Source organism: Protopterus annectens, chromosome 11.part0 (assembly GCF_019279795.1).
Source record: "Protopterus annectens isolate FY-2018-M chromosome 11.part0, PAN1.0, whole genome shotgun sequence".
In the NCBI taxonomy this organism is placed as follows: domain Eukaryota; kingdom Metazoa; phylum Chordata; order Ceratodontiformes; family Protopteridae; genus Protopterus; species Protopterus annectens.
In genome coordinates this window covers 1064885609-1064910395 of record NC_056745.1, presented here as the reverse complement: position 1 = coordinate 1064910395, position 24787 = coordinate 1064885609, and the positions used below count along the sequence as shown (strand labels likewise).

General features: G+C 43.0%; 1 protein-coding gene across 1 annotated transcript in view; it reads left to right on the top strand.

Moving 5' to 3' along the window:
* Positions 1-24787, top strand: part of CYREN (cell cycle regulator of NHEJ) — a 99892-nt gene that overhangs the window by 32523 nt on the left and 42582 nt on the right. The window contains exons 2-3 of the mRNA XM_044088412.1: positions 1620-1766; positions 16536-16623. Coding sequence (XP_043944347.1) covers positions 1624-1766; positions 16536-16623 — 231 coding nt within the window. The 5' untranslated portion in view covers positions 1620-1623. The remainder of the gene's footprint in view (positions 1-1619; positions 1767-16535; positions 16624-24787) is intronic.

The following is a 24787-nucleotide window of genomic DNA, read 5'->3' as shown; positions in this document are numbered from 1 at the left end:
AGATATTGCCGAATATGAAGGCATAAATAAACAGTGGATTTAACCAGGACATGAAATATCAGGGATGAGAAAATGTGGAGCATGCGTCTTTTGTCGATATACACATGAGGGCACGTCACTGAAACTCAATACATGTAACACTGAGTTTCAACTTGATTATCGTTGTGATTGCAATACTAAAGGAGTCGTTTATCATTTTCTACTAAAGGAGTAGTTTATTTATCATTTTACTATCATTTTGTGATCACTGTCACAGTTTCTATGTAAGAAAACCTGAGCGTGCTTTTAAGAAGAGGGTATATGAGAACTACAATGACATCTCGAAGGCTAATATTAATAGTGCGTAAGATAAACATAGACATAATTGCGCACAAGGTAAATTTTTTTCATTCTTGATCAAGTACATGTAAATATGAGAGGTGGTCCTTGGGAAAGGAGACTTGAATGTGGAGAATTATTGTGGTAGGTTAGACTGAATGCTGCTGTTTATCCTTGGTTGAATGAATGTATATCATTAAGTTCTCTGTTCAAATTAAGAGCAGCTAAACTATGAGGGTTCTCTTATATATGGTTTCTTTCCACTTGCAGATTTTCTTCGCCCCTAGTATATCTTGTCATAAAATTATAACATTTTTGCAATACAAAATTTTTAGTGCACAGGATTTTATCATACTATGTTTTATGATCAATGGATTTCATTGAGATGATTTTATAACTTTTGTTACACAGTTTAAATTTTCTTATTTTGCAAATTCAGTTTAGGATTTAATCGATCAGTTTAATTAAGTGATGCATTAACTGATGTTTTTTGTTTGTCATTGGTTGTTTTGTTACATCATCATTTAAATTCTATATTTAATAATTTTAATGTTAAGGTACCATTCTTCTGATGAAGTCCATCTGTGTTAACAGACGAAAGTGCTTAACCTTGTGTTGTCTATCTTTTTCATTTGTATTAAATGGATTATTTTACTTTTGGGCTACAGAAGTGGTGCTTTTTTGGGAGCGGCTTTGCCAACACCTCGTCTTGCTGTGGGTTATTAATTGTTTCAGACATGCTGAGTCCTTTGGAATGTATCAGCACCCTGTAGAGAGGATCCATTTAAAGTAGTGCCTTCTATATTCTTTCTGCAAGCACATCTTCACTGGCTGATGACAGAAAACTGCAGAAGAGAGAGCATGTTTTTTTGCTTGAGATGGGTATTGTTTGCCTTCAAGGTGAATGAGTGAGTATATGGTGGTATGAAGAAGGCATTACCACTGTGCCTCGAAAAGCATAAATCAGTGCTACAGTCTTTTGTCTGAGTCTAATTACTATCAACAGTGGATTAATGGCATTTTGGTGTAACTGTAACATGGCACGTTCTGGCTGTACTTAATTGTATTCTATGATCTCCGCTTACGGATGCAGTAGTGGTGAAAATCATACAGTTGGGCCTTCCGTTGTACTGAAAGTCTGAGATAATTTAGTCAGTATTAGTTGGACTGGAATTGCAGTTCATTGGTTTCCTTGATGGAATGTCTCTATACTTGACAGTTTTCTGAAGTGATCATTTGGTGAGGGAAAGTATTGGCAGTTGCATTTTCCTGAATTAAATGTCACTGCTTCTTCTTGTCAGAGAAATGGAAGATGAAGACACAAAAAACGATGAGGGTGCAAAGCAGAAGAAAAGGATTCTCCCTGCTTGGATGCTGGGAGGACCGGTAACTCCTAGAAGAAAAACACCAGTGAAACGACTGAAGAGAAATAAGAATTTAGAAAAAAAGTAAGTTTATACTTAAGAAAATTTCCTGCACTTAGCATGTAATGGAATTTGTTTTGCTTCCTCAGTATTGCTTTTTTCAGGCCAGAATCAGACTAGCACAAATTCAGTGAGTTGACAGAGTGGAGTAATACTGTTTATTTGTTAATGAAATACTAATATAGTTAAGATGTTTTGTAAACCTTCAACAGTCTAGATGGATGTAGGTCATCACCCCTTTTACTGCACTTTTCCACTGTTTGGTGGCCTTAGTTGTAGAGAACTAGTTGGGAAGGAAAAGTGAGTAGGTGATAGTAAGCTTTCTTTTTCAGAGATGGAGGTATGAGGAATCTTTTTTTTTTCCCCAACCATCTTTATTAAATTTACACATATGACAAAGCCAAACTTGCGTTTATATAAATGAAAAACATGCAAAATAATATCGCTTTAGTTACAGTTTACATCACAGACACCATTGAAACAACTATAGTTGTAAACATCATACATCACTTATAAACCATTCAGTCTTTGTCAGTTAAGCATAAATCCTGCCTCCTGCTCTGCATATATTGTTCCCACAATTCCCATTTTTTTTACTGTGCAGTTTGCTCTTTCCCTTTTCTAAAGATCCCAGTTCTAGTTGTTATCTCTGTTGCTATATTCACTACTTCTAGTAAAGTTGGTCTAGGGTTTGATGTCCATTTTCTAGTAGTTGCTTTTTTGGCAGCCACCATAATTAGACTCAGCAAGGCTTTACTATGTCTAGGCAATTCCAGTTCTGTAACATAACTCCCCGTCAGTCCATCTGCTCACCCAGGATCTTCAACAGAGCAGTCTGCAGAGAATCCCAAAAGTCTGCCAGCTCATCACACTTCCAAAAAATATGTTCCCAGTTACCTCTTTCTTGCCTGTCACACCTCCAACATTTGCTATCCACCTGAGGAAAAATTCTTTGAAGTCTTCTTGGGGAACAGAAATACCTATGTAAACACTTTCAGGCAAAGATCCTAAATCTTCTAGACTTTGTTGGATATTTGGGAGATATACAGATATCCCCCCATTGTCTCTTTGTGAATTGCTTATGCAGTCTCTCTTCCCAATCCTTTCTAAGCGCTGAGCTGGCAACTCGACACCGTAAAACTCCACTGCCAATCATGAGCAGACAGGTGATCCGCTGTGGCAACCCCTAACCGGGAAAAAGCCAAAAGAAGAAGAACAAGAAGACGATCATGCAATATTTTGTATGCTTTACTAATTGTTCCTTTTTTAATGGCAGCTTCTGTTCTAGATTCTGTTACAAACTGTACCAGTGCTGGTCTTTCATTTAGAAGCCCTGTATTTCTTTTTCTTTGCCTTCCCTATCAGTGATTGAATTCAGAGTATAGGCAATCTCTAACCTGCAGTCCAAATAAATTCTTGGCTTCTTCCCATTCTATTACCTTACCCTTTCTAGTTATTTGCTCCCAATACCTTGGTTCCTTTGCCAGTTTTTTTCAATAAAGTCCGGCACCCTCTTGCCTTTTATCTGTATCCCTGACCACAGTCAACCCTATCTGCAAAATATCTTTTTTCCTTTCTCATGCTGGTTTGGTTCTTAGAATATTTCCTACAATATATGAGGAATCTTTTGATATCAGACCAACTTGTGATACTGCATGTAAGGGTTACTGGCACAAAACTGCTGATGTGCCAAAATGACGTCCTTACTGGAATGCATATTGTTAATCAAATGAATGCATCCTTCATTCTTGTCATGTGTATAGGGTGGAGACAATCTGTGTAAAACACTAAAAATGTATAATCACTTCAATTTGATGGTTCTTGTGGCTTGAGGAAATAAGTAGGCAGATAGTGGGCAAGAGGTGTGTGTGGTACAAAGCCAGAAATGTTTGTGTGTGGGAGCTGGCAAAACAGTAACTTTCTGGAGTCCATTTTGAGTGCCCCTTGTAATATCTTGGCAGCATACTGAGTCACTGGGTCTTCTTCTTTAAATGATCCTTCCTTTTCATGTTTACCATGCTGTAACATTTGTAATTAGTGGTTGTTTCAAGAGCGTCTTGGGCTATTTCATCAAGTCCAGTCTGGTTCTGATACGATAATCTTTCTACTGAAGAACAGTTAGCACAGTTTAGAGTTGTTCTCTACTGTAACATTTGATCTGATATTGTTAATCCTCGTTCATTCCTTACGTATGGGTATCGGTTCCGAGCTCGGAACCAAGACGGCTATTTTCCAAGCTCGTGTCAGTTTCAAACTCTCGAGCTAAACTCTTACCCACAATTCCCCTCTCCCTGTTACCCCAGATTTCATTTGCCGCATTGCCATCCGGTCGTGTCAAGCTACTTTTCTTGAGCTAAGTACAGTCAATTGTTGTTTAATTGCTTTACAAATTACTTTTCTGTTAGAAAAGTTGATATTTTATTGTCTCTTGCCCTATAGCATCTAGCGTTCATAATTTCCTCAGGTTTTTTTTCTGTTCTTTACTTACCCTTTTTACCGCAAGGTAATTTTCTCCTTACCATCGTTGGTAATCCTTTTCCCTTTCTCTTTCATACGTTTGGGTACTGTCTTGTACCATTGTTGGTACTTTTCTATTTGTTAATACAGCAGATAAAAAGGGTAGTCCGGGGTTTAAGTGGTGTTCTGATTGTGGACACAGACTGCCTACTTCTGATGCACACTATTTATGTGTTTATTGTTTGGGAGCTTCCCATTTATCTGTTGAACCACCTTGTACTATTTGTGAGAACTTTTCTAATAGAACTTTGTTAGAAAGGAAAAACAAGCTGATACTGAAGGGACTTCTAAAATCTCCCTTTTCAGAGGCTATTTCTGGGTCAGTGGTCTCAACCCCTCCTAAAACCCATAAGAAAATGGATGTTTCTATTAAGGCTAAATCCTTGCCTTCATCCCCGGCTGGGGACTCTCACCAACCAAAATCTAAAAAGGCTAAAATTTTGGCTCCGGAGCTCTCTGTCAGACCCAGGCCTTTCGGTGCCTAGACCTTTGGCACCGAGGCCTTCGGCTCTGTCCTCTCCTGCAGCCTCCTACATATCTACACCAAGGGGCTCCTCGGTTCAGACCATTCTCACTGTATCGGCACCGACCGTTCAATCGGCGCAGACCTTAACCGCATCGGCCCCGAGATCTTCCTCAGAACCGAGGCCTTTATTGTTGACTCCAGTTTTGTCGGTTCCAGCTTCGGCACCGATCCCAGTGTCGGTGCAGACAATGACATTGGCACCGATGGCTTCTTCGGTGCAGACTACAGTAGTTCAATCTTTCTTGGCACCATTGTCCGCAGTGTAGTCAGATGAGATGGGCACTGAGTCTGCCTCTTTTGTGGACAGGCCTGTTTCTCCCTCAGTCTCTGTGAGGTCCACTAAAAGTCTTTCTGAATATGATGTGTTGCGGCTTGTGGACCAGGCATTCTTGGCAGGAGGTGATCACCCATCTCCAAAGACACCTTCTTATTCTCCTCCTTCATTGCCTTTGAAGTCCATGGATATAGTACAGTCTTCCCCTTCTGCGGTTCCCTTTAAGGATCTCACTAAGGAACCGCAGTTCCAGTTCCGTGGCAGGAAAGTTTTGCTATGACCCAGGATGTCAGCTGTGACACGCATAGCTTGCCTTCCACAGCCATCCAGGGACTCCGAGTCGGCAGGCTGAGCCACTTAAGGGAGGTGTGCTCCCTGTCCTAGACATACACTCCTCTCCGGGTGGACCAGCCTTCCAACTGATGGAGAAGGCTTTCACTGCTGCTGACGATACCAGACTGTCTATACCTCTGCTCTCCTCTGGTATACTGGTTTCACAAGTCGCACCTAGCGGACGCCGGGTGCAAGGGCCCCTGGACATATTCCCTCAAGAATCCCCTTTTCCGTTGTCTTCCCCAGCTTCTTCCGCTGAGGAGGTCCACTGGAAAAGTTAGTGTAAGAGGAAGCACATGGGCTTCACAGAGGAGTCCCTCACAGAAGACACAGATTTTGATGAGAGGGAAGGATCCCCTCAGTCACCCTCTGAGGTATTCTTTGGTGACTGGCAGCCCTCTAATCCAACCCCTGAGGGATCTGTGTTACTGCAGGCCTTTCGCGCCTGGCACCCTACCGACTGGGTTACTCCACCTGCCAATGAACTTGTCAAGTTCATCATGCAGCATGCTTGGAAGGCCCCTGATACTGTTGAAGCTGTTCCCAGAGGCCAGATAAGATCTTGTCCCCTCCTGCTTCAGATCCCCATTGGTCCAAAGGTCTTCCTGTAGATGGTTTGGTGATGGTGGCTGCAACAAAAAAGGATCTGGCAGAGGAAGAAAGCCAGACTGTCCACCCACATAACAAAGAGTCCCGGGCCCTGGACAGAATAGGGAAGCGCACCTTTGCTTCAGCGACTTTTGCTATCAGGTCCCTGAATTATATGGCACATTTTACCAGGTAACAAAGGGATCTGGTTTCTGAGCTCTCTGAAACCTTGGCTGGTGCAGTGTCTGATGAGGTCTGTGACAAAGTGGCCTCTCAGCTGGCCACCATTGAGTCTATATCTAACTCTATGCGATTGATATCTCACGCATCAGAAGGAGCAGCTAGAGCGGCGGGTTCAGCTGTGGTCTTGAGACGACACGCCTGGATGTGCTTGTGCAACTTCGCGGAACCTTTTAAGTCTTCCTTTCTTAATGTCCCCATTGAGCCCTCCCCGTTGTTTGGGCCCAAAGTTAAAAGCACACTGGCCAGATGTGAACAAGACGGTAAGACCCTTTCTGCCGTAGGTGTCCGTTATTCTTCTCCTCAATGTACTTTCTCCCGAAACCAAAAGAGTGGGAAGATATGGTTCAAGAAATCTCAGGGTCCTTTCCGTGACACACAGGCCGAGTTCTCCCACAGAGGCAGAGGGGGAAACTCACAGGGAAGACTCTCCTTTCGGGGCAGAGGGGGACTTCATAACCAGGTTTCCAGGGATTCTTTCCCTGGTCAATCCTACCAGCGCTGCTGAAGAGCGGCCCAACTCCTTTCCTCTGGAGGTGGTTGGGGGACGTTTCTCCTTGTACCCTTCTGCCTGGCTAACCATCACCACTGATTCTTGGGTACAAAGGATCATAACCAGAGGTTATCATATCCCCTTTGATCTTTGTCCCGTCCCTTTAAAAAATCTTCCCGCCGTTCCACCCAGTCAAAGGGAAGAAGCAGCACTAGAGATAGAAAAGCTGCTAAGAAAAAGAGTCATCCAAATAGTCCCTCCAGACCAGATAGGATCCGGATTCTACTCAAGGCTATTTTTGGTGCCAAAGAAAACCGGGGACTGGAGACCAATTTTGGATCTCAGTGTATTGAACAAGTTTGTGAGAGTACAAAAATTCCGGATGGTCACTATACAGTCTATCCTCCTGCTTTTGGAAAAAGACGATTGGATGTGCTCTATAGATCTTCAAGATGTGTACTACCACATAAAGGTGGACAGGCCATCAAGAAGATTTCTGCACTTCCGTGCAGGAGCCAGTCACTACCAGTTCAGAGTACTGCCCTTCAGACTCTCTACAACCCACAGAGTGTTCACTAAGTGCATGGCAGTTGTCACAGCTCACTTGCGACTTCTAGGATTCCAGGTGTTTTCATACCTAGAGATGACTGGCTCATTTCCGGCCCCACCAGACATCTACTGGAAAAAGCCCTGGCAATACTCTCTCCCCTTTTCAGCACCAGTGTCGATAATACTAGACTATCTGGCTGACCTGTTTCAGTCGGGTCTATCGGCCTCCACCATTAGAGTTAATTTGGCTGCAATTTCTAATTTTCATGAGGGTGTCCAAGATTTCTCTCTTATGTCCCATAAATTGTGCAAGACCTTCATAAAAGGTGTGAATCATCTGAAGCCACCTTTTAGAGAACCTATTCAACCATGGGATTTATCATTAGTTCTACAAGCTCTGACAATGGCACCTTTCAAACCAGCCTCTTCTTGTGACCTCAAGTATTTGTCATGGAAAACCTTGTTTTTGGTCGCTATTACTTCTGCCAGACGTATTTCTGAACTTCAAGCTTTATGTATTAAGACTCCATACTTGATTTTTCATAGAGATAGAGTGTCTCTGAGAACTAATCCATCATTTCTGCCTAAAGTGATCTCTAAAATGTCCATTAATCAAGCCATTGAATTTCCAGTTTTCTTTCCCAACCATTCAAACAGAGGAAAGTATTGCCTACATACCCTAGATATACACAGGCAAATCCATTTTTACTTAAACAGGACTAAACCCTTTCATAAATCTGACCAGTTATTTTTGGCCTTTTCTGGATCTGGATTAGGAGCGGCTGTTGCTAAGGTCACATTAGCTAGATGGTTGAAGGACTGTGACACCTTTATTTACACACAACGTAATATCTCGTTGCCTACTAACATGGAAGCTTATTCAACAAGGTCGGTGGCACCTTCTGCTGCCTTCCATGCCAGAGCTTCTTTACATGACATCTGTGCAGCTGCAACCTGGGCTACGCCTCATACCTTCATCAATCATTACAAATTGGATTTGGCCTCCAGGGGAAGAGCATCTTTCGGTTCTATGGTGCTCAGGAATGTCCTTCCATGAGAGCCTCCCAGGAATAGAGGTAGCTGGGGACTCTGTTCCATGCATAAGGAATGAATGAGGATTAACAATATCAGATAAAGAAGTTAGGTCTTACCATAACGTTCCATCTGTATTGTTGATCCTTATTCAGTCATTACAACCCTCCCTCCTTCCCCCTCCTGTGGTTTCTAGTGGATCTCACCATCCAGTTCTCCTAGGTTATTTGACCAGAGGTAACCTCTACCTTCTTTAACTTGCAAACTCAATCTGAGGTAACAGGGAGTGGGGAATTGTGGGTAAGAGTTTAGCTCGAGAGTTTGAAGCTGACGCGAGCTTGGAAAATGGCCGGCTCTGTTCCGAGCTCAGAACTGATACCCCTGTGTAATGACTGAACGAGGATCAACAATACAGATGGAACGTTATGGTAAGACATAACTTCTTTTTTCCAGCATGGTATTAGACATTTTCTTCATATATGACTTGAAAGACTGTATGAATTTTTCAAGTAATCTCTTTTTTGTCAAGTCAGTCAAAGTAAGATAAACTTTGTCATTTAGAATTACAAAGTGTAGCCTTAACAAAATTCCGTGCATCAGCTCAATTCTTGAATAAATATAACTAAGAAATACAATGCCACTCCTAATAAATGCAAGAAAGAGCAGAGGCATTAACCAACACTAATATATATGAAAAGAATACCCTCCCCTGAATTAAATTAACTACCCTGTTTAAAGTAATACAAAACACATTACAGAGTGCTAAATGCCTAAGTTATTTGTCTAATATTGCACTTGAGTGGATTAAATAATAAATAATACTAACTGTGGACTATGTTGCTGGGTGTCCTGCTGCAACAGTAGAATGAATCATATCGCTTAACAAAACCAACAAAAGTCTTCTGGCCTACACTGGGTTCTTTTGTTAGTGGCATGTTTGTTCAGGTTTGCCATATGCAATGAACAGTCTTAACATTTGATTTCAGGCATGCTATCCATTTTGAATATGCAGCCAATACTATCACCAATACGTTAATAATACATGATCTAGTGAAATCAGTGTACAGTCCTTTTTAATACCCACCTGCAAATTTTCAAGAGTTGCTTCTAGTTCAGGAATTCTCCATTCTGACATGGCATGCACTTTATGTATGCTTTTGATTTCTTCATTTAGTTTTGGCCACCAGGCTAGTCTCCTAACAATCAGGAGTGACCTGCATGGTGTGCTTCCAGCAGTTTCTTATTAATGTGTATTGAAGCAATTACTTCAGTGCTCCCTAACACAGTGTGTTTTTCACTGATGTATAAATCCTCTTTTATAAAATGTTTTCAATGTCTCCTAAGCATTTGTTGTTGATGTCCAACCTTCCATCACAAAGCTTTACGCTTGGGACATTTCTGCTTACACATGCTGCCAAATAATTAATATCAGGAATGTCTTAGAAGTGTGTCTGTGTCAAAGCAGTCACATAATGTGTCATTTCTTATTGTAGCATTAGGTTAATTTTATTGTAATATAATTCTAGAGAGTTCATGGCCATTTCCATGATTCTTGGATGCTGTATATTCTGTATAGTAGTCTTAGGCTGACCATACGATTCTTTCCTGCCAATTGCTGCTGGTGCTGCTGCTGTTGTAGGTAAATTTTATGCTCTGCAAAAAGTAATACTGTTTGGAAAATGTCCATCTTGAATTGTATTTCCTGGAAATATTGATGAAATTACTCCAGATGTCAAAAATTCAACAAAAATTGCATCTTTAACACCGGTCACTTTATGCAAAGAAAATACTTCCAGCATTTATTTATACTTATACAGTGCACATTGACTCACCTATATTGCTCGTTTCTAGTTTAACACCAGTTTCTGCATCCAATTCCTCATGTACAAAGTTGGTCGTGACGTTATACCATAACTAAAGAGAAACATTTTTTTTGTGTTTTCTAATATATTCGAGCTTTTATCCCAAAACTGATAAATTTTCATTATGTGTACTTTAAGCTTCATATTGGTACTTTGTAAACAGTTTTAGTAGATGATGCTTGAAGCATTGTGTTTATTTTATTTGCAGTTTGTTTACCAGGATTGGGCCACGTGGAGTCCGTTTTCAATGGAGTCCTGGGGAAAAAAGCTCCAGAAAATACTAATATTGTAAATTACAAAAATTACAGAATTGCAAAATTACAAAACTTACAGGTTAGTAAATGAGAGCTAGAAAAAAAACAGTTGTAATAAAACTGGCATTTGAGGGTAAATGCATGAAAATATTTTCAAACAAATTAAGTTACTAAGTATGATAATTCTTGCAAAAATTATAAGGCTGTAGGATGCTATTAGCAGATATGTTTGGTACAGAGATAAGTATAGTCAAGGAAGTTATGAAGGATGGGAGCAAGAGCATTCCCTTTGTGAGATTAAGTGTGAGTGAAGTAAAGTTTTGAAGATAGAGAGACTGTTTGTGGTACGGATAAAAGGTGGGAGAGAATTCCAGTGACGTGCTAGGCAGAAGGATAGAAGATGTTTCCCTGGAGGGCGGGCAGGTTTATGTAGTTCTATTAGATATTGGAAGTTGGATCGTAGGCATCTGTTAGGAAGGTGCATTTGGAAGGTAGAGACAAGGGAGGGGCAGAGAGAGGGGGACTAAAAATAAGTTTGTGTGCTTGGATGAGTTGAATGTAATAAGATATTTGGGCAGCTCAAGCCAGTTCAGTTGGTGCAGGGAGATGCAGTAATGGGTATTTGATCTCTGGCCAGTTGCGAATTTTGAAATTTTATAGTAACAGGAGGAAAGTTTTGATTTGAGAGTGGTTTGCAGATTAGTAAGGATAGAGGCTCCATACAGGAGGGAAGGGATAAGGTATGTGTTAGCAAGAACAAGCGTGGTGGAGGGAGAGATGAAATAGATGTGGCGGTAAAGCATGCCAAGTTTTTTGTGATTTTTTTTTTTATGTTTGCATGTAGATGGGTATTGAACTTTAGTTGGTCGTCAGTGAGGATTCATAATAGTTTAGCAGTGGAGACTGTTTCAAGAGGTGTGTTATTTTGTCTGGTGATAGAGAATGAGTTTTTGTCTAGGGTAATGCTTTTAGAAGGGGGAATAGCATTCAGTGCTAGGTAGTTGTCTAGTATCCATTGTACAGTTGAGGAGAAAGCATCTTGGGTTAATTTTGTTAATGAGGAAATAGAGGTAGCATAGCAGATTATAGCTGAGTCATCGGCTTATTGCATGAGGTTGGCATTATGGATGGCATGGTAGAAGTCATTAATGAAAATATTCAATAGAAGGGGACCTAGAATTGAGCCCTGGGGCACACCTGTGGTAGTGTTTAGGAATGGTTTGGAAGCTTTTTTCCACTTAACTGCTTGTTGCCTATTTGATAGGTAACTGGTGAACTAGTTAATAGAGGAGTGGGCTAGATTAAGTTTAGTGAGTTTAGTAAGGAGAAGATTGTGAGAGATGGTGTCAAAGGCCTTGGAGAGGTCTAAGAGGAGGGTGGATACAATATGACCAGAGTCTCGGACTTTGTTTATGGTTTTGAGGAAGGAGAGGAGAGCGATGGTGGTGCTGTGGCCTGGTCGGAATCCATGCTGGGTGGGAGTAAGAAGGTTATTTATAAGGTAGGGTTGAAGTTGTAGGTGGATGCATTTTTCAAGAAGTTTTGAAACAGGGGAGAGGATAGCAATGGGACAGAAGTTGGAGATGACATTATTGTTGCCCCCTTTGTGGAGTGGAATAATATATGCTTTTTTCCAGAGCCGGAGAACATGGCATTCTGAAATAGATTGATTTGTTAGGGTGCAGATAGGGAAGGCAGTGGCTTCTGAGGCTATCTTTAGACAGTAGGATGGTATTTCATCAGGGTCACTGGAGCATGGTTTCAATTTTAGAAGAAGTTTTTTTTATGGTAGAGATGGGGATAGGGTTTATGGAGAAGGGAGGAGGTTGGGAGCTAGAGGTACTGGGGGAAGTGGGGAAGTATGGAGGTTGTTTTGGGGAAGCAGGATTATTAGTGAATGAAGATGTAAGTTTAGATGTGGAGTTAACAAAGAATGAGTTGAATCGACTAGCTAAATCCAAGTCAGAGGCATTTTGGTCAGGGCAGGGGTTTTCTTTTTTACCTGGGTTGAGGAGAGAGGAGATTCCATCCCAGAATTGTTTAGTGTTATTGTTGTGATTTGTTTGGAGTGTGGAAAAATAGGTTTTGCGGTCTGAGAAAATATGTTTTTTTTTACTTTGTTGCGGAGTGTTTTGTATTCATTAATGGAAGTAGTAGTTTTAGGTTTATGGTAGTGTTGCCAAGCTTTATCACAGAGTTGCATGGTAACTAAGGTATTCTTAGTTAGCCAAGGGACGGAGTTACTTTTTATGCATTTAGTTTTCCAGGGAGCAAAGGAGTCTAGCAGGTTTAAAAAGATTGAATTGAAGTAAGTAGTAGCATTTTCCAGGGATAAAGATTTTAGTGGTTTCCAGTTAGTTTTTTTTAGTGCATCTGAGAATGCATTGGGGTTAAAGTTTTTTAGGTACTGAGTAGAAAGGTGTAGGTGTGGGGTAGTGGTAGGAAGGAGGGAAGATGATGTGCAGAAGTGGGAAGGTGGTCCCCTAGCAGGTCTGGAAGGGTACCACTGTTGGAGATGTAGTGGGGATGGGAAACTAGAATCCAGTCTAGAGTGCTGCCAGAAAGGAAGTCTTTGGAAGGTCTGGTTTTGGAGTTAATAAGTTGAATGAAGTTAGAGATTTATATTTAGAGAATTGTTTAGAGATTGAATTGTGTCCCAGTTAATGTTGACATCCCCCAGGATTATAGTTTCATTAGTGATATTGATAGAGAGCCAGAAGAGTATGTTCTCGAGGATTGGGACATTGTCTCCAGGAGGGATATAAAGGGAGACAATACAGATTGATTTATGTTTGTTTATGTGAAGAAGGGCTAGGATTAATTCAGCATTACCAAATGTGGGAATAGGTTTGGAGTAAGGGGTAACTTAAGAGGGATGAAGAATATAGGAGAGCAACATCACCCCCTTTTTTATGAGTTCTGTCTTTTCTGATAATACAATAGGTGGGTGGAATCAATTCTGAGTCTTTTATGTGTGATTTGAGCCAGTTTTCTGAGATGGAAAGAATATCAGGTTTGTTGTGGAGAAGCCAGGCGTGGAGGTTAGGGATTTTGTTACATATGCTCTGAGCATTTAATAAAGTGAAATAGAGGGATTTAGCAGTTGAGTGGGGGGGGGTGAGATGGGGAGGTAGAGACTTGTAATGGAGAGGGGCCAGGGTTTGGGTGTATTTCCCCAGAGACAAGGATAGGGATAATGTGGCAAATGTGGGAGAAGAGGCATTTAAGTTGCTTAGTGTCCAGTTTGTAGGATGTATGGTTTATTAAGATGGGGCTGGTATAGGTTGGAGTGGCCTTTTTGGGAGAAGAAATTAATTTATAGTGGAAGAGCATTATGTTACTGAGGGAGTAGAAGCTAGGAGATATGCAGGAGGAGGAGTGTGGGTGTTGTGAGCAGGATGAGATAGTTGAGTGAAATGGGGGAGTGTGATTGGCAGAGAGAAGTCTGGTAAGATAGTGTAAGTAGGATAAGGAGATGAGAGTTAGTATTAGAGTTAGAAGAGTGGCCGGTTTGGTAGGCATAGTGTATATAATAGATTGGTTTGAGGGTAAGTGTAAGATAAGGAGGTGTAGGGATTGCTATAGTAAGAGTGGTTATATTGGTGGAGTGAGAGGGGTGGAGTAAATGTAGGGGTTGGACAGGAGGGGTAATTAAGTATGGGTGGGGAGGGTATGTTGATTGGATGGGGGAGGAGGTGGGTGTGACTTGCTAACTATAAGTGTAGAGCTGCTGGGGGCAAGTGGAATTTGGGGGCAGGGTAGGGGAGCAGAGTGAGCCTGAAGGACGAATGGAGCGGGTAGAGCCGAGGTGAAGGGAACAATCAGTGATGTGGAAGGAAGAGTTGGAACTAGTGAGCAAGCTTGGATGTGAGAGGACACAGGGATAAGATTCAGAGCCAAATGTAAGAGTTGAGAATTAAAGAGGGGTTTTACTGGGGAGAAGAACTAGCATGAGGGGCTGCAGTGGGTGAGGAGTTGGATGTGAGTGAGTGCACACTGCCACCTAGTGGCCAGTGTGAGAAGGGCTACCAGTAAGGTGAAGAGAGTGAAATTAGGGGATTGGGAGAAGAGGGGGGATTGGGGAGCACAGTAGATACTGCTGTACTTTTATCAGTTCCATGTCCACTTTTTTAAGGTAGACATAAACATTTCATTTTTTGCGAATGTGTCAAAGAACACTTGTAACTCAGTATTGCTTTTACATGCATTTTTCCTTGCCATGTATATTTAATATGTATAGTGATAATTGTTTGTACTCTATCTTAAAACTGTATTTTATTATGCATGTTCATTTTATGTGTTCCAGGTTTCCACAAGTTGGTCATTTAGTATCTTTGTAATGCAATTACAGTTTTGTGGACAGCAGCTTTTGTTGTTACATTGATAAAACCTTTTAGCTTTTGTGGGATTTTTCTGTGTTTTGATTTAGTGAATCACACCATTCAGTGCCTCATATTGTCTCAGGTAATGTCTCTTTCTGCAGTGTCCATACTAAAGATAATCACAAGAACTTAGAATTATAGGGCTGCTACCTTTTCAATTGCCCAAAGTGGGACATTTTTTGTAGAAACATCAGATTTTGCAGGGCAAAACACACCCACGGCCACTGCAAAGGTCAGAACGTCACTTTTTTGCCTAAATAAAAGATTATTCTTGTAGTACTATAGTTGCTTATTCTGTTTCTTATAAAATTTAGGTGTTTCAGATACAAAATAACTGTTTATGCTAGTTGTTGTGTCTTTCGGCTTTTCCCGGTTAGGGGTCGCCACAGCAGAACTCCGGTCCGCTAATGATTGGCAGTGGATTTTTACGTGCCGAGTTGCCAGCCCTGATGCACAACCTTCAACGAAGGTACGCCCATTCAAGCATGTCTCCACACAGAAGACACTCCAGCTGAGAATCGAACAGGACGTCTTACTGTGAGGTGACAATGCTACCGCAGCACCACCACTATTAAAGAAAATATAGGAAAATTTTTGTCCTAAAAATCTCAGGACATTTACCATTTTTTTCAGTTTTTTTGCAGGACACAGTTGCCCGAAGAGGGACTGTCGCTCGCAAAGTGGGACAGGTGGTAACCTTTAAATTCAATTCAGAAAGTAGTTTTGTCTTGCAAATTGTACTGTGATGCCACATTTGATTTTTTTATAAGTACTTTATCTTGAAGCAACTTCACAGTACATCATTTTTCTTCAGCAACATACTGTGTTACTATCTTTGGGCTTCTGGTCACAGTGATTAAAATGAACTTTGTTTGCAGTTAATGCTGAATTTAGGCCCAGAATGTCAGTTTAGCGTTTTAGCGATGCAGTTGTAAAATGTATCCTTAGGTGTTTGCAAATGAACCAGGTTGTAAATTAGTTCTTGCATGAAGGAACCCGTAACCCCAAATTTTGTCCCAGTGTGCTTCCCTAAATCAGTGTAGGTCACCACAAAAAATAATACATTTATTTCTGTATATGCATACCAAGACTCTGTTGCTGCTTTATTCCAAACTAAAGCATTGAAGAATTTGACATCTCTTTTTCTTTGTATGGTATATTCACTGAAAAAATTCACACAGTGACCTGAACATGCTTGAAGCCACTTTATTGCTGAGTACAATGTGAACATTGACAAAGATCTGTAAACATGCCCAGTTACTTTCTGCATGTATGCAAAGGTGTAGTTTATGCAGCAATATGCACTACTCAGTACAGCATCCCAACATGTTAGGTATTATGAACAGATTATCATTTTTTTTTGGGGGGGGGTATCATAGTGCTGCTTTTTGTGAAAATAGTTGAGTAAAAGCAAATAGGAGAGTACATTATTTAAACAGAGTTAATGTCTCTTTGATGATACCTGCTGTCTCAGGTGTTGTCTGTTTTGTATTTTATGTAGGGAGATAAGTAAAAGTAAAAAAAAACACATGCAAACACACACGCACGCACACATTTTCATACTGGATTTGCTGTGAGGCATTTTTTGTTGTGGAATATGTACTAATTTTAGTTGATTGTTAGTGTTATTTAATGTACGAAAATTAAATAGGTTGGCAGTCATTTTCTATTGCATTTATCCTGACACTTGCCCAAAGTACTATATTCCGACCTTCATCTTTACTTCTTACTTTATCAACACAGAAATGTTTCTCAGACACCAGCAGGAACAGTTGTGTACTGTTTGAATGAAGCTGAACTGGTCGAATCTGCACTTAGCATCCTGAATGAGGTATTTGTAAAAAATTTCTGTTCCCATAATAAGTAGAACTACCAATAATTGTTTACATTTTTTTAATAGATTGACATACTGATAGACTGAGATATCGATGAAATATGAAATGCAAACTGACATTTCAGTAAAGCATGAATAGCTTCAGGAGAATGTTGCATACCAGACTTTGTGAACTTTCTCATATATTATTTCCTTTGCAGTTGTTAGTTGATATTTGCAAATTCTGGGTTTGATACTTACTGTCAGAGCTTTTCATTTTATTGTAGGTGTATAGGTTCAGTTGCCATGCTTACAATCTACTGCTTGGTGTTCTTCCAGTAGTTTCTTTTTCTAATCTGACATGAAGCAATTACTTAAGTGCTTCCTAACACTCTATGTTGTACTTGATTTAGTCACATGTGGCATAGGTTGGCATCTGTTTTGCCATTACACTTTGGCCAATGGATATTGGAGATTATATGGTTGAGTTAAATAGTTTTACTAGAAAACTGAATTTGGCATACCAGTTTCAGGATTGGAATGATTTGAACAATGTCTTTGGTAGTATTTTGAAAAAGAAAAGTACTTTTGTTCTTAATGTCAATCCATTAGTGCAAGTGTTGAAAAAGCATGTGAAAGGGAATATATACAGATATTTGAATAGCAATAGCAGAAGCCGGATTGGCGGCATTTTAACTCACAAAGAGAGTTTTTGTTAGCCCTGTCCATGTCCAGTGATCCTTCATTTAGAATTATAAAGCCCTACAAAGGAGGACGAGCAGTAATTTTTGACACTGTTGACTATATTTCACAAATGTTTTATGTTTTGCAGGATACGGATAAGTATATTATTATATCAGTTACTGAGATTACAAAAAAATTAATATATTTTTGGATGATTGGTTGTCAGAGGGGAACTAATACTCCAACCAACATGATTTTTTAAGTAAAAATAATCTTTGAGTCCCAAGTATTTATAGTAGCCCTAAAGATTCACAAAACTATTTTACCATCCTCATTTAGGCCCATTGTAGCAGCCCAGGGCTCTAGAATCTACCCCTTGGCAGTGTTTGTTGAGAGAAATTTAAAGTTGTGTTTTTAACAGACCGACCCATCTTATTAAGCATTCACGGGATTTCCTGGAAAGAATCTAGGATGGGAGCCACACCAGTGGCATAGAGGGATAAATCCCTGACTATGACCCAGGCAACCAGAGTTCGATTAGTGACTCAGGAGTTTGATGAAGTTGGCAGGGAGGATGGAATGTACTTATCCTGAGGGGAGGATATGTGCTGATATCTCCCTGCTGTTGAGTTCTAGCAGAGGCTAGATCTCAGGAAGGTTGGACGTCAGTTTGAGGGGTGGGATGGATAGTCTCATGCATGCCCCTTAGGGCCTGCGTGCGGAGCACATTCTGAAGCCTAGCTATTCGTAGTTTGTGCTTCGCATGTAGGGGAGGGGCATAGGCCAGCAAAAAATCCCCAGCCCCTGTGGACGGTGGTATCAGTCCTGACACTCAGTCCACATTTCTATTGAGTGGAAGTATAAACCCATAAGTTGAGTCTTCAGAGAGAAGGCGACAGACTTGTTGGGAAGGGAGGAACGACTTAAAGAAATACTTTAGACTATAGGAGGAGCACACTAGTTTCTCACCATTGATGTTGTGTATTTATACACTAGTTTACCTGAGAATGCTGGATTAAGTTTGTTCTATGATGCACTTTTATATTGTGAATTTTTATCACCTGTTGAGGTAAACCTCCTTATGAATTTGAAGTGATTTTAAACAATTTTGAAGCAGAATTTTATAAGCAGGTTAAGGGGGTAGTGATTGGGGTAGCATGTACCCCCCATATGCTAATATGGTCGTGTGGAATTGAGGGAAGGTATTCCTGTTTAATTCTAGATTCATCCATAGATGGAGTTTTATATCTCGGGTATTTAGATTATATATTTATTTTATGAAAAGATCTGGATATGGTGGTACTCCAATTTATTGAATTTGAATTGAAACAGAGTACCTGATTTTCTCAACTTTACTTACTCACATTAGGTAGAATAAATAAATTACCTGGATGGTTGTTTATTGAACAAGAATGAGGGATGTATTGTGATCCTATCTCGCCTACATTCTGACTGATGGGCTCGGAGCCGATCCCTCGGCTCCGACTCGGCACGCTTATGCTATAGAGCGAGGCCTCTAATTGGCTGAGCTATCTTTATCCCAGGATGCACCACCACTAATCCCCCAGATCTCGTTTGCCGCTTACAGAGCTTGGACGTGGTCTCAACATTGGCTGGGCTAAGTACTATATTTATAGTCTCTTTTCCTGTCAGTAGTTCACTCATTTCAACCCAAAAGCTGTTTTAACGGCTATTTTTTGTGTACGAGTGTGTTTCTTGTTATTTCATTGAGTTTAGCTTAAATTTTCCTGTCAGAGAAGGTTCCGTTTAAGTTAGAGGGGCCTTCCCCTGTTCTAACTACTTTAGTGGTTGTGTGTGGGTCAAGTACCCGTTTGAGTTAGAGGGTCTTGACCCTCCTTGTTTTTTTCCCTTTCTCTTTCTCTGTGTAAAAAAAAAAAAAAAAAAAAAAAGAGGTTTTTCAGTTTAAAATATTCTGAGTTTTTGGCATACTTTGTACCTGTGTCTTAAAGTTTACTGTTGTGGTCTGTGTTTTCTTGTAGAACTATGTCTAAGGAACATAAACCCTCCGGGTTTAAAAAGTGCACGAGGTGTTGGTTCAAAATGTCCATAACGGACGACCACTCCTCGTGCGTCTATTGTCTTGGCGCAAAACATCTCCAGGAATCGTGCAGTGTATGCCATGCGTTTTCGTCCCCGAGTCCTCTAGGAGAGGAAAAACAAATTAATCCTTAAAGGATTAATCAAGCCTTCTTTCGAGGAGGCTTTATCTTCCTCTCTGTCTCCTTCTAAGAAGAGGAAAGTGCCGGCTCCGACCAGTCAGTCTGAACCGACGGCTAAAAAAGCAAAGCAGACTTCTCCATCGGCTCCACGGACTTCGAAGCCGAGGTCGGAACGGTCTGCCTCGATGCCTCCAGCCTCGACTCCTCTGGTTTCGGAGCCGAGGTCTGGGGCATCGAGAGGCGGGTCACCCTCATCGGCTCCACTGATATTAGAGCCGATAAGGGTCATCGGCTCAGACACTTCCCCCTCGGAGCCGAAGTCCTTATTGGCGCCGAGGGAAATTTCCTTGAAGGTTTCCTCGGAGCCGATAATTGTTGAGTCCTTTCGGAGCCGGTCCCCGAGCCCTTCGGAGCCGATGGAGAAATCGGTTCGGGCCCGATCGGTATCCTCGAGATCTTCCAGGATGTCTGATTCGGACATCGACAGGGTGCTCCTTCGACTCTTCCAGTCTCCGGTGTTCCAAAAGATGGTTTCGGCTCCAGCCCATTCGGCTTCGGAGCCGATGGTCCACTCCCTTACTGTACTTCCTCCTCCAACAGCTTCGGCACCGTTGGAGCAGGTGTTGGTGGAACCAGTGGAGGTGTTAGGGTCAGGCCTGACCCTTGCTCCGACTCCGGCCCCTGGGTCGGAGTTCAGTGCACGGACTTCTTCCTTCGGCCCTGGGGGGGGGGCTTCGGGATTGATACCTTCGGTCCCAAGTCTCCCTCTTGGTGCGTCGGCGGCGGGAGTACCGTCCACACTATCGTGGCCACTGAGGGGGGACCTTCCCAGGATTCTGGTGGTCCCACCTTCAGGGCTATGAGGAGTGCTTTGGCCAAATCTTCTGTGGCTACCTCCACAGTTTCCCCAGCTCCTTCCCTACATTTGGAGACTGGGTCATTGGCAGTTCCCCTGTCCGCAGACAGCAGAGCCCCTGGGCCTCAGGTTACCCCCGCTGGGGTTTCTCCCCCTCCTGGAGGTCCTTCTGAAGCCTCTTCGGAAGAACCTCCCAGGAAGAAAACGTGCAAGAGGAAGCACGTTGACTCCCCTGACGAGTCTTTGACATCTGACACCGATCTCGATGATGCAGAGGGGTCCCCCAAGTCGTCCTCGGATGATGTCTCCTTTGCAGACATCCTGGAAGCCCTAAAACAACGAGGCGGCTGGCAGTCCAAACCTCCCTCTGCTGATGAGTCGGTGTTCCTGAAGGCCTTCGGGGCTCAGCCCTCCGCCTCCTGGGTGTCTCCGCCCTTCGACGAGCTCTTGGATTTGATCTGTCGAAGGGCGTGGGAACACCCGGACTCTGTGGAACCGGTGCCCGCTTGTCCAAACAAATTTCTTTCGGCGCCCCCAGATAGAGAGTTCCATACGAAAGGTGTGGCTGTGGATGCTATGGTGGTGGCATCTGCTACACAGCAGGATGTAGCAGAGGCTTCTACGTCCGTCCATCCTCCTAATAAGGAGTCTAGGAGCATGGATCGGTATGGCAAGCGCACCCTAAGTTCAGCGGCCTTTACCCTGAGGTCTTTGAACTACCTGACGCACTTTACGAGATTCCAGAGGGATCTGATTAAGGAGCTATCCGATACCCTCTTAGGTAACCTGCCTGAGGAGCTGGCCCAGACGGTTGGATCTCAGCTGGCTACAATGTCATCCATTTCGAACTCGTCCATGAGGCTCATTTCGTATGCGACCCGAAGGCGAGTAGAGCGGCGGGTACAGGCATTGCTCTACGGAGACAAGCCTGGCTCCGCCTGTGTCATTTCGTGGAGGCTTTCAAGTCTTCATTCGACGCCTTTGATGGGTCCTCCCTGTTTGGGCCCAAGGTGAAAGACACACTTACCCGCTGTGAACAGGAGGGTAAGACTCTGACTGCCATAGGGGCACGATTTTCCACTCCCTTTCGGCCTTATCCCAAGGCTAAAAGAGGAGGGAAGATGTGGTTCCGGAGATCGCAGAAGTCTTACCCCTCTCAGCAGGAAGGTTCCCCCTCCAGAGGCAGAGGAGGGGGAAATTCATCAGGAAGACGCCGTCCCAGAGGAGGCAGAGGCCCCCGCAACACTGGAGACCGCGAGTCCTTTCGTGGCTCTGCAGCTTTTCATAGTCCCTGAGGGATTGCCCGACTGTGCTGCTCCGGAGCCAGTCGGGGGTCGTTTTTCGAAGCACCTAAAGGCCTGGGAAGGGATCACTCAGGACCGATGGGTGCTTCGAATTATCGCCGGAGGTTACTCCATCCCATTCTGTTGTCCCCTCCCTCAGTCCAAAAGAATCCCGGACCCGCCACCCAGTCAACGGGATACCGCAGCCATAGAAATTTCAAAACTGCTGCAAAAAGGAGCCATCCAACCGGACCCGCAGACCAGATCAGATTAGGGACTTACTCAAGATTCTTTTTGGTGCCAAAAAAGACCGGGGACTTGAGGCCCATTTTGGACCTAAGCAACCTAAACCGTTCAGTCAAGAAGTCCAAGTTCCGAATGGTCACTTTACAAACCATTCTTCCATTGTTGGAGAAAGGTGTTTGGATGTGCTCCATAGACCTCAAGGACGCGTATTACTATATCAAAATACATCAAACGTCCAGGAGACACTTGCGCTTCAGCCTAGGAGGCAGTCATTTTCAGTTCCGTGCGCTGCCCTTTGGTCTCACTACAGCCCCCAGGGTGTTCACCAAATGCTTGGCAGTAGTGACTGCTCACTTGAGGAGTCTAGGATTCCAGGTGTTTCCGTACCTAGACGACTGGCTTCTAACTGCCACCTCCAAGCATCTACTTCTACGGAGCCTGCAAGCCACAACATCACTGGGCAATTCCCTCGGAATCACCTTCAATTGGCCAAAGTCTGTGTTACGGCCATCTCAAAGGATAAGATTCATAGGGGCAGAGATAGATTCAAACCAGATGCGGGTCTATCTACCTGCAGACAGAATTCAGATCATACAAAATCAGGTTCGAGCCTTACTCCCCAGGTCCAAAGCCCCAGCCAGAATGGTCATGCAGCTATTGGGATCGATGTCTGCCACAGTTCTGCTAGTTCCCTTGGCAAGGTTACACATGAAAATCCTCCAGTGGCTTCTTTCAACTCAGTGGTCCTTTCAGGAACTCCCTCTCAATCATCTAATATGGATCACAGAATCTTGCAGACGGGACCTTCGCTGGTGGCTAGTGTCCTCCAATTTGGATCAGGGACGACCCTTTGTTCTTCCTCCTCCGGCGGCCACTTTGACCATGGACGCCTCCCAGACGGGGTGGGGGGGGCATTCCCTGGGCAGGTCAGTCCAGGGCAAATGGCATCCGGAAGAGACCTCTCTCCACATCAACATCCTAGAAATGAGGGCAGTACTCCTGTCCCTTCAAGCCCTTCACTATTACCTCCCTCAGGGCGTAATTGCTGTTCACTCAGACAACATGTCAGTTGTCTGGTACCTGAACAAGCAGGCAGGGACCAGATCCTATCCTCTTTGCAGGGAAGCGATGAGGGTCTGGGAATGGGCAGTCTCGACCAAACGCTTCCTAGTGGCTACTCACATACCGGGCAAATCCAATGTCATAGCCGACAGGTTGAGCAGAACCATCCTCTCTCCTCACGAATGGTCTCTGAACATGACTATTACAAGACAGATTTTCAGCGAATGGGGAGTTCCGTGCTGCAACCTCTTCGCGACTCCTCTGAATGCGAAGTGCAAAGATTTTTTCTCCCTAACCCCGGCTCCGGGGAAGAGCCCTATGGATGCGTTAGTCCATCCTTGGCCCACCGGCCTGCTTTATGCCTTCCCTCCAGTTCCTCTCCTACCCAGGTTAATTCAGAAGGTGTCTTTCTTAGGGAGCAAGATGATCTTAATTGCTCCTTACTGGCCTCGTCAAGTCTGGTTTCCCTATCTTCGGAAACATGCTCTGGAAGGTCCATGGTTCCTGGACCAGGTCCCAGACCTACTGATTCATCAGTCGGGACTACTACACCAGTCCCTACACACATTAAAATTGACGGCCTGGCTCCTCCTCTTCCGACCATAGTCAGGAGACATGCACTAGACCCAGATGTAGTGCACATATTGTCTTCAGCCCACAAGTCTACTACGAAGAAACTGTATTCTAGCAAATGGAAAAGGTTTGCTATCTGGGCTCAACTCCGGGGCCTGGACCCCATTTCTACTCCCGTGGCAGAAGTACTCAAGTTCCTGACCTCTCTTTTCAACCAAGGCTCTTCTGTCTCTACCATCAAAGTACAATTGGCAGCGATTTCTAATTTTCATGAATCCATAGACCCACCCTTAATGAGCAACAGGTTGTGTAAGACCTTCTTGAAAGGTGCTGCTCTATTAAGACCTCCGGTTTCTCATCCTGCACCTCCATGGGATCTCGATATAGTATTACATGCCTTGACTTCTCCCCCCTTTGAACCGGCAGCTACCTGTGATTTAAAGTTTCTGTCATGGAAGACCGCTTTTCTAGTGGCAATTACTTCAGCCAGAAGGGTTTCAGAACTTCAAGCTTTGTCAGTGAAACCCCCGTACTTGGTTTTTCATACAGACAGGGTTTCCCTCAGACCAAATCCTTCTTTTGTTCCTAAAGTCTGTTCTACTTTATGCTTGCAACAGTCATTAGAGCTCCCAGTTTTTTTCCCAAAATACTCCAATAAAGCGGAATTTATTTTCCACACACTAGATGTCCACAGGCAGTTACGTTTTTATTTGGATAGGACCAAACAATCAAGGAAGACAGATCAGTTGTTTGTGTACTTTACAGAAAACAAATTGGGCAACGCGGTCACAAAGGTCACTATTGCCAAATGGATCAGGGACTGTATTACTCAAGCTTATATTTATTCTAACAAAGAGCTTTCCACCTCTGTCAAGGCTCATTCTACAAGGGCTATGGCTACTTCGGTAGCATTTCATTCTAAGCTTGCTATTAGTGACATTTGTGCTCTTGGCTACATGGTCTTCCCCGCATACCTTCATTTCTCACTACAAATTAGATGTGGCATCTAGAGGACGAGCTTCATTTGGTTCCACAGTGCTCAGGAGTGTTTTCCAATGAGCCACCCGGGATTTAGGTGCTAGGACGCTGTCCCATCAGTCAGAATGTAGGCGAGATAGGATCACATAACATCTTTTAGTTATGTACTCACCATAACTTCAGATGTTTGGGATCCATCTCGCCTACATTCCTAATAACCCACCCTCCTTCCCCCTTCCTTGGAGATCAGAGGATATCAGAAGGTCCGAATCCTGTTGTTTCATCTGAAACATCTAACAATGTTATAGAATCAAGCTGTG